Source organism: Micromys minutus (genome assembly GCF_963924665.1).
Source record: "Micromys minutus genome assembly, chromosome: 6".
In the NCBI taxonomy this organism is placed as follows: domain Eukaryota; kingdom Metazoa; phylum Chordata; class Mammalia; order Rodentia; family Muridae; genus Micromys; species Micromys minutus.
Genome location: NC_137975.1, coordinates 12,039,124 through 12,049,168, shown reverse-complemented (window position 1 = coordinate 12,049,168; position 10,045 = coordinate 12,039,124). Strand labels below are relative to the sequence as shown.

The following is a 10,045-nucleotide window of genomic DNA, read 5'->3' as shown; positions in this document are numbered from 1 at the left end:
CCTGGCTCCATATTGGCCCATGTCATCTAGTCTGAGTGGTGTAGCTTTTCTCTGGGGATGTGATCACAGTCCTTTCATCTACCACACCGCCCCTTCATTCCTAGACTCTGACAGGACCCTGTGTCAGGGACATATCAGCATCCCATTCAGTCTTTAAGGGTAGTTGCAATAAATAAATGCATATCTTCACACAGAAACTTAAAAAAATACTTTAACACAATACATTACTGCCAAGAACTACAATTCAACACAGATAACACTGCTAAAACATTCATATAAATACTAAATATGCAGATTCACTCCATTAGAAAATTCATCTATTGAATACTAAAGGCCTGTGTCAGCAAAGCCCAAGGAAACAACTATTTGAACAGGAGCACTAGAAACACAAACTATGAGATTTATGGGACAGTGGGGAGAATTTGGTACATTTGCTATTACGTCTCAATGGGTACAATCTAAAATACAATTTTAGACTAGCAGTGTATAAAAATACTTTTTAAACAATACTTTTGGTGGGCATAAGTAGCACTTTAAAACAAACAGCTATGTAGTTTTCAGGTCTTTTGAAGGCCTAGAACACTCGGTCTTCCGCCGTTGGCTAGCTCCTAAGACTGGAGCTGGGAAGGAAGTACTCCTGCACATATGTACACACGCCACAACCCTTCAGCTGGTACACCATGACCACTGCAACAGGCTTCGGTCTCACAGTGGCTGTAAGATGAGGAGGGCCTTTTCCAATTCCAGGGCTGGACGAACACAGGAAAAAAAGAAAAGTGAAATTCCCAGGTCTGTGGTTCCTATTTCACTTAAAGGCCTGGCCTGTGACTTTAGTCTGGCATATCAATGTTCAACTTGGGAGGTGGAGGAACGTATTTCCCAGGGCTCTGTGTTATAACTACTCGGGCCTTCTTCCCAAACATTGGAGCAATTTTCGGAGCTTCTGACGCCGATGCATCTTCAGCATCTTCACTGTCTTCATGATGGAGATCGTAAGAGATATTCCCATATTCTCTTAAAAACGGGAAAACTTCAAGTAGAAACTGACAGAAATCCCTGCGAATACCAAACCACCAATGATTGCCCCCTTTCCGCCGGAAAGTCGTAGCCATCAAGGTTAGTAATGACAGCCAGAGCGGGATGAAAATGGAAATGTAAGAGAATGTATTGTGGCCATCCAGTCTGTGAACGAGCAAGACCTCAAAGGTGAGCAAGGGCACGACAATCGTGATCCAGCTGATGGCCATGGTCACGTGTGTTCTTCGCTGCTCTGCAACCACATCCAGGGACCGCAGGAACAGAAGGGACCACACAATGTAATAGAGAACCACCAGGCAGAGGAACGACATGAGGATCCACAGGGGCACGAACACCACCAGCCACGGCCAGTGGATAATCCTGTCCAGCCTCAGGGCGATGAAGATGAACTGCAGGATGTTGACGGAGCACAGGATTTCCAGTTCCAAGGACCTGTCATGTCGGAAGCCCCAGACGCAGGCGGCCACAGACACGGGGGAAACGAAGAAGAGTGGCATGAAGACCAGCAGCCAAAAGTGGGTGCCCCTCTCCACCCTGTCACAGACTAGTATCTCAAACATGAGCAGCAGCAGGTGGATGCCCACAGCGATCAGCATGGCTTTGAACTCCACGCAGGCTTCCCCCTCCGTACGGTAGCGAGGGTTGCGGGCCCACACGCCCGCACCCACCGAGGCGCCCACGATGACCAGGAGCTTCCACAGCCAGATGGGGGCGAAGACCGCCCAGTAGCTCCACTGGATGATGCCGTCCAGGCGCAGGGGCAGCAGCACGGAGAAGAGGAGCAAACAGGCATAAATGAGGAACTTACTGGGGTTGAAGTCCTGGAACAGGCCCCTGGGGTTCATGGCGAAGGCTGCACTGCCTCTAGATAGGCATCCGCCCGCTGTGTGGAGGCTCCAGATCGCAGCTCCGCGGGGCCGGAACACGTGCGCGCGATCACGTGGCCCGGCCGGAAGCGAGCAAAGGGCACAGATGCGCTGATCGGGAACCGTACGGTGCCTACGCCGGGGGAACTGCCCCGACCCCGTAGCTCAGGCTTGGCTGGATGCCCACGCCGCCTGCCTTCATTCCGCACCCGCGAGGTCGACGCCGCCTTGCGTGCGGTGTCTGATGGGACCTGGTGCGCTGCGGACTCCGCGACCCTCGGGCCGCAGGCTGTGAGCTGGCCGAGACCTCCGGTGGGAGGACGCTTCCTGGAGGAAGCCGGAACACGGAGGAGGGAATGAGCTCACATCCTCCCGGCAGGCTCGGGGGCGGGGCCCGGGGCGGGGCCCGGGGCGGGACGGGGTCGGAGAGCGGAGAGAGCGGAGATAGGCGGAGGGCAGGGCGAGCCTGCCACCGCCGGGGTGCGGAGCGGTCGCGAGGTTTGGGGTCTCCCCAGATGAGGAGAACAGGAACAGCGCCTTGTGTGGTCGAGGAGCCTGTGTGTGCACGGGCGGGTGGCTGGCGGGCGAGGGAGTCTGGGAGCGCGCCGGTAACTGTGACTGCCCAGCACCGATGGACTGGCGCGCGAGCAGCAGTGGCTTTGACCGCGAAGGTTGCGGGGGCGGGCAGTCAAGGGATTAGGGCTGTGCCCAGGGCAAAACAACACAGAGCGACTAGCGATTCTCAGGCTGCCCCTAAAAGGTGGTGCGGAGCTCCTAAGCGTTTACCAATCCTCTTCTACCCGTGTCACCCGAGAAGAGGGTACGTGGGAGGGTGCCCCACCAGGCCGGGAGCCGCTCCTTGAGGGAGCAGGTGAAGAAACTGAGCCCGGAAGTCCTGGTTAGCGGCAGATTTAGGACTTGGATTTAGGCACCCCATCCTTGAGCCTCGTTTTCATTTATCTGGCCCTGAGTGATTCTGATCCTTTTAGAACTGTTAGGAGAAGGTGCAGGGGTCAAGAGATTTTGGTTGTACGCCTGCCACCCACCGGCTGAGAAAGGAAGCAAGTCCATCCCACCCCACCTCTCTCTGCTAAACTGCAGTGGGTCTTTGGTTTAGAGTACTTTTTTTTTTTCTGACCTGCTGGGCAGAACTCGGGATTCTTCCCTCCCTTTTTGCACCGCAGAGCCCCGGTTGCTAGTCCTTGCTTTTCCTCCCCGGGCCTCGCCTTCAAGTTCTCGGACGTGGGACAGTGCGCTGGCATGAAAGGCTTAGGTCATTAGAGGGAAACGAGGGGGTGGGAACGGATGCAGAGGGCAGGGAGTAGTGTAGTGTAAAGGTTGGGGAATGCCTGACATGTCGGGCGGCCTCAGTCTGAGCCCTCTGTGTTGGGGAGAGGATGTGTGTCTGCAGGGGACAAAGGGTGTCAGGCGTCCATATCTGCCTATCGTCACCTTATTCCCTGGACATGGCCAACAATTCCCAACATTCATATCTAGCCTACCCCATGTCCTCCAGCTCAGGAGTCCCAGAAAGCCACATCCAGCTTCTTACGTGGCTACTTGGGATTTGCCCTCAGGTCCTCCAACTCCACAGGGCCAAGCCCTTTAGGCATGGAGCCTTCTTCCCAGCCCCCACCCCAGGTGACACCTGGCCATGTTTCCAGCTTTGGGCTTAAGTCTGGATCTTTCTAAGACCTCCAGCCCTTGCTGAACGTGCTTCGAGTTCATACTGCAAACCTAGGGAGTTTCTTTTCAGATCCATATAGTTAAGTCATAGCTTCTGTGTCACAGAGAAGCCATGGGCCGCCTGGTGCTTTCTGTCAGGCCCTGTCCCTAAACAAAGCACAGTCCCATCTCTGCCTGCAGCATCAGGGTTCAGCTTCTACTTCCCTTTCACATTGTGGAGGAGGAGGAGGCCGAACTGTGGCAAGCTACAAGGCTGTCCTGCCCTATCTGTGACAGAAAGATAACCTCAAAGCGAGGACAAAGGGAGCCATGTATGAGAACCTGGTGCCCTGTTCCCAGCAGTTGTGGCCATTGTCATTGGCTGTCTCTGCATCAAATTGGATGTCCCCTTCCACAAGGACAGGAGCTGCTGTCCCAGGGCTTCCAGCAATCCTGCTGCCTGACCTTGTCATCTGTCAGCCTCACGCCCACGCAGGCCCGTGAGGAACCGCTGGGAAGCACCAGTGAGGCTGAGGTGGCTGTGCCCACCCCCAGACTGAGCACAAGGTGACCACACAAGTGGTAAGGCTGCAGCTCAGGGACGGGTGTTTGCCGGACACAGCACTTCAGAGCATGCTATTGCCTGCAGCTGACGTGAAAGTCTCTGCTGAACTCTAGGTCGTGGGCTTCCCCAGCTCTTTTCCTGGTGTTCCCCTAGCACCAGATGTGTCCTGAGGCACAGGCTCAAGAGATTCCAGACCAGGGAGCCAAGTTTCATCAGGACCTTTGAAACTTAGTCTCAGGCCCTAGCAGATTACCCTGTGTGCGTTCATTCCTTGGCTTGTGTATTAACTAGACAATTATAGTCCAAGCATCTGTTCTGTGACTCAGACCTGTCCTAGACAGACACACAACACACACACACACACGACACAGCATGGAGCTCCTCCCATGACTTCTCTGTGCTGGCCCCTTCCCAGTTCTAGTGTATGTCTCCTCCAAGAAGCCCTCCCTGACCATGCTCCCTGCACACAGCACCCCATATCGTTTTCCCTGTTTCTTTTGTGTCTGCGGCTGCACATATGCCACAGCATGTATGTGGAGATCGGAGGACAACCTCGGCTGTCTGTCACTTTGGTTTCGGCAAGGTCTCTTGTCGGCCACAGCATGCACCAGGCTAGGTTGCCCTGGAGCTTTGGGTCCCCCTGCCTCTACCTTCCCTCACTGTAGGAGTCCTGAGATTGCAGAGGTAGCTACTGTCCACCTTTCCATGGGTTCTGAGGATCCACACTCAGGCTTACGTAGTACATCCTTTGCCCACTGAGACATTTCCCCAGGCCCCCCCCCCATTTCTTATGTGTTCACAGATTACTAATTACTCCAAAAAAATCCGGGTGGGGGGGGGTTCGGAGTGCTTAAAGAAGGACGAGGTTTGGAGCCATGCCACCTACAGAAAACCACCTGGGCACTGGCTGTGCTGTCCCGCCCATGTGGCCCTGTTTGAAGGGGAGGCAATGGTCAAGCTGCTTCTCATAGCATTGACCGACAGCTCACTTATTTCTGTCCCGCCTCTCTGTGTCTTGCAGCAGTGTTTGCTCTGAGGGTTCCTGGGTACCCTACCAGAGATGGGATCTTGGGTTGGGGCTAAGTATGTAGCCCGGATGACCTTGAACTTCTGATCCTCCCACCTCTGGGATTAGATGCACTCCAGTCAGTTTGTTCAAAGCATGGGGTAGAATCAGCTTGTGTGTGCTCAGGCAAGCAGTCTTCCAACAAGGGACAGCCAACCCCACCCGAGCCAATTTGAAGTTAAACTCACTGACAGAATTTGCTTGAGATGTTTCCAGTGCAAACTGTGAGCGCTGGCTCAGGGCGAGTTGTAGTCCAGGCTATACATTTCTTGGCCCCTGCTTTGAATTTAAAGATCATTATTAAAATGGCGCGCGCACACACACACACACACACCAGTGTCCCACGTGTGTGTGTGTGTGTGTGTGTGTGTGTGTGTGTAGGTAGGTAGGTAGGTACATATAGAGGTCTGAAATTCACATCAGGTGTCAAGCAGTTCACCCAGGGGTCCCCATCTGCTTCCTAAGGACTGGGTGGTAGGGACTTGTCACATTTTCCAGCGTTTCCCTTATTTCACAACATGTGACACATGAGTGCAATTTCCCGAGAAGGACGAGCCACACCTGCTAAGATTCCACAAGGCCAGTGACTGAACTTGCCGGTTACAGACTTGGTGTTGCAGACCAGAGCCAAGTGGTCTTGGACTATTTCTCTGTTTCTTTGAGACTCATTCCTTGCACAGTCCTGTGTATGATCTGATTGTCAAAATCCTTTATACCCGGAGCCAAGAATGTCACTGCAAACGTCTAACCACCATATTTGAGGAATGATTTGATTTCTTCGATATATAACAAGTAAAATCTCATGTGACTACTTCCTCAGTGGAGCAACCCAAGTCTGTGTCACAGGGCCACGGGCACTCATGGGCTCAGGAGCCAACTGTCTTTTTTCCCCCTCGAAGCAAGAGCTGTGTTTTGCACCAATACGTGGTGGTGGGTTGTACCATCACCCCGGTGGGAACAACTTTCAGGAGCCAGGACAAGATGACAGTGGCCACTTCATGCCAGGGTGTCCCATCCCCACCTGCTCCTCGATCCTCGGTTTTTATTGTTGTGTGCACGAGTATAGACGTAAGTGTCATGGAGAGGATAGAGGACAACCTGCAGGCCTCGGTTTCCTCCCTCAACTGTGGGATCCAGGCCTTCCTTGCCCACAGAGCCATCTCACTGGCTCTAAAATGTCTCACCAAGCTCCAGCTGTGCTTTGCCCTGGGATGATTATTCTCAGTGAAGGCATGAATGCTAGTTTCTCCTGAGCGGAGGTTCCCCAAGGGTTAAGTGTTGTTAAATAGATTTCTTGGCTCTTGCCAGGACAAATCACACCAAACCAACACGGTTCCACGTGGAGAGGTTTAATAGAACGAGATGGGTCAGGGTCAAGGGAAGAGAAGGGGATGGGGGTCCAGTCTTTTTGGGGGGTAGTGACATCATTTGCTCCCAGGTGGAGGTGGGCTTCTGAACCGGTGTATCCTGGGAAGGCTTTGGCTGTTTCCATGGTGATGGATGTGCCAGGTTCCTGTCGCCTGTGAGTGACGCCATCGCTGGGGGGGTAGGAGCCGTCCTAATGCCAACAGTAAGTGTGCCAATGCAGGATCTGGAGCACTGCCTGTCACTCGCAGTGACAGCAGGATCTCTAAGTTCCCAGCCTTTCAAACTATGGGCCATGACGCCATGTGTGCTCACGGCACTGAATGTGGGAGCTGCAAAAATGATTTAGTAGTAGCAAAAGGTATTTGAACTTTGAAGTCAGACACGAAAGGCATCTCAGGCGATTCTGGTGGTGACCCCCCCTCCCCCGCCATGTGGCAGCCTGTGACTTTACTACAGCCTTGGTTTTGAACACACAACACGAACGTTTCCCACTGTCCATACATCAGACTACATAGCATCAACCAGTGAAAGCCTGGACTCAGATTTGAGATGGCTGTGTGTTGGGAACTGCAAGGTTTTACCATTCTACATACATGGTGTTCTGCTCTTAGATGTGATGGTTTAATCGTGGAAAGCAGATTGATTTACCATGCCGGACCTCAACATCAAAGTACCACGTCAGCACATTGTGTTAAAATGTTTGGCTTTTAAGACTGCTGTTTGGGTTGTTGACTTAAGTTTCAGAAAACATTACTTGGTGAGTTTGGGCTTAGGGAGAGGAGAGAATGTCTCAGTTTCTGGAGTGAACCGCACATGCTTCTGCATTCTGCCCAGTTCTCCGCTCTCGCATCTTCTAAAGATCTCTCAACTCTGAGAACACTTTATGAAGACTCTGCATCCTGTGCTATCAAACATTCAGGAAGGACCTAGCCTTTATATAAAAATCAGCACAGCTGGCTCTGATATGTAAATTTTCTCTCATACTTAATGTTATGCTGCCAGTTGTACTTTTAAAATAAACATCTTTATGATTTCTTATCCATGTTTGATTTGAGTCCCTTCTTTTTAAACCTGAGATCCTGTAAAAAAATCTCTAGTGAAATAGAATCAAAGGTGGGGAAACTCTAAGACCTGCGCTACAAGTGTGCTGGTGTCGCCTGGGCTCTTCCAGGCTGCACAGCTTCTCACTGAGATGTGCAGTTACTGGGAGAGGCAGGGCACCCCTTTAGTGTATGGGGCACAGTGTAGCTGCAGGAGAGTTTTGCCCTGTGCTGTGGTCAGAGTATCAAATGCCTCCCACAGTCTTGTGGGTTTGAAAACCCATGAGAGTGAGGTTCTGTTCTAGGGAGGTTGTGGAGCCGATAGGTGGAACATAGCTAGAGGAAGTGGGTCCCTTGGAGTAGACCTCTGCTTCCTGGTCTGTAAACAGATGAACTCCACCACGTCTTCTCTGCCATGGTGCACTATAACTCCTCAAACTCTGAGACCAAATAATCCTCCTGGAAGCTGTTCCCTGTCGAGTATTTGATCAACGACAAAAGCAGCTGTAATACTTTGAATGTGAATGATTCCCGTAGGCTTGGTCTGAAGTTGGTGGAACTGTTTGGGAAGGATTAGGAGGTATGGCTTTGTTGGAGGTTTGTCAAAATTCCACAGCATTCCCAGTTAGTGCATGCTTTCTCTGCCTCCCCTTTCCACCCCTGCTTGTGGATTAGATGTAAGCTCTCAGCTGTTGCTCCAGTGCCATGCCTGCCTTCCTGTTGCTGTAATGTTCATGGACTAACCCTCTGGAACTGTGAACCCAAATTAAACACTTCTCTTTATGAGTTGCTTTGGTCCTGGTATGTTGTCATAACGATACATAGGTAACTAAGGGAGGGGGGATAACATTTGAAATGTACATACAGAGAGTGATGCTCTCTGGCTTGTTCCTAATGGCTTGCTCATCCTGCTTTATCATAGAACTTAGGACCTGGGCCCACTCCCATCAACCACTAATAAAGAAAAACCCTACAAGCTTGCTACAGACTGATGTTACAGAGGGATTTCCTCAGCTGAGTTTCCCTCCTCTCTAACAACTGTACTCTGCGTCAAGGAGACACAAACTAACCAGCATAAACGTTGTCAGTGGGGCTGAATAGGCAGCCCTACCGGAGCTCGTAAGATAACACCGCTAAAAACCAAGGGAATTATGGAGGTTTCAGAAGAGAACAATATCAACAAGTGGGCTAGAGACCCTTTTGTGGTATTTTGGCAAAGAATATGGCTGCCTTTGTACTAAGAATCTGCCCTAGGCTCAGTTGAAGGGTTTTGGACTAGTTTCATTGGCTAAAGAGCTTTCGAGATGCCTGATGTTGTTGATTCTGTCCTGTGGTCATTGGTGGTCACTCCTGTGCGTGTCTACAGTGAAAAAGATCGAGCGGGGCAAAAATAAATACAAAACATACATTTTGAGGAGAAAAAATGGAACTGGAAAATTCAGTGTTGGGGTTGAGCCTTGTGCTCAAAGAAAGGAGACATTTGAAGAAATGCCTGATTCAAGGTAAGTCACCACCCAGCTAAGCTTCCACTTTCTAAAAAGGAAATTCCTGAGGAATCTCTGCCCTCATACAAAGGAAAGTTCATTCTACAAAAGAATCCACCAACAGATCAAAGTGTATGCAAATGTCATCGGGGAGGGACGGTTCCAGTCTGGCTTTAGAATCATCGAGGACTTGAGGATGAGGGAGCGGTGGTGTCATCTGAACTCAGGGAGCACCACTGAGGCCAGGTGTGGCAGGGAAGTCCCTGAGTGGAGGCCTGTGGCCTGCAAATGAGAAGGCTGGATTAATCCGGCCTCGGAGACCCTGGGGGGTTGGTTCTGCCAGTGTTGTGGGATGTGTGCCAGGGAGAGCTGCAGACAGGAAATGCAAGAGCCCAAGGGAGAGAAATGGGTTGCAGTCAGTGTTGGAGCGCTCCTTCCAAAGCCCGCCTCTATAACTGAGTGACAGTGGCCATGTCATCATCGGCCACCAAAGGAGACAGATTTCCACTGTCAATACAAGTCACCCGTCCTCCCTGTGAACATGCACGTCTTTATGAAGCTAAGTCCTTCAAGGCCTGTCCTCTTTCCCCTCCACCCTCGCTCAGAGGCAGCCTTGTATCCACCCCTACACGAGCCTCTCCTGTGAGGCCCCTGCTTCATGCTTCGACCTTGTGGCGTTCCTTGTCCCCAATCTGCCAAGGTTCCCTTCTTTCCTTGTGAAACCCTAATAGACAGGTTAGAAGCAAAGGGACACTGTGAGGACTAAAGCTATGTTTAAAGATTAAACTACTGTGCTTAAGAGAGCCATAAACCAACAATGCCTCTAACCTACAAGCCCCAGTTGTTCAAAGACAGATAACGTCCTGGGACGCTGGGGGCTGTTCATCTAAGATAACAAACCACCTTTAAAGGTATTTCCACCTTTATAAACGAGGCTGGTTGCCCCAACTGCA

General features: G+C 51.4%; 1 protein-coding gene across 1 annotated transcript; it reads right to left on the bottom strand.

Annotated features, from left to right (window-relative positions):
- Positions 1-219: 219 nt before the first annotated feature.
- TMEM185B (transmembrane protein 185B) lies at positions 220-2,200 on the bottom strand. The gene has a single exon (XM_080917755.1). It carries the CDS (start codon positions 1,881-1,883, stop codon positions 831-833), a length of 1,053 nt encoding a protein of 350 aa, XP_080773881.1. The 5' UTR covers positions 1,884-2,200; the 3' UTR covers positions 220-830.
- Between the last annotated feature and the right edge of the window lie 7,845 nt (positions 2,201-10,045).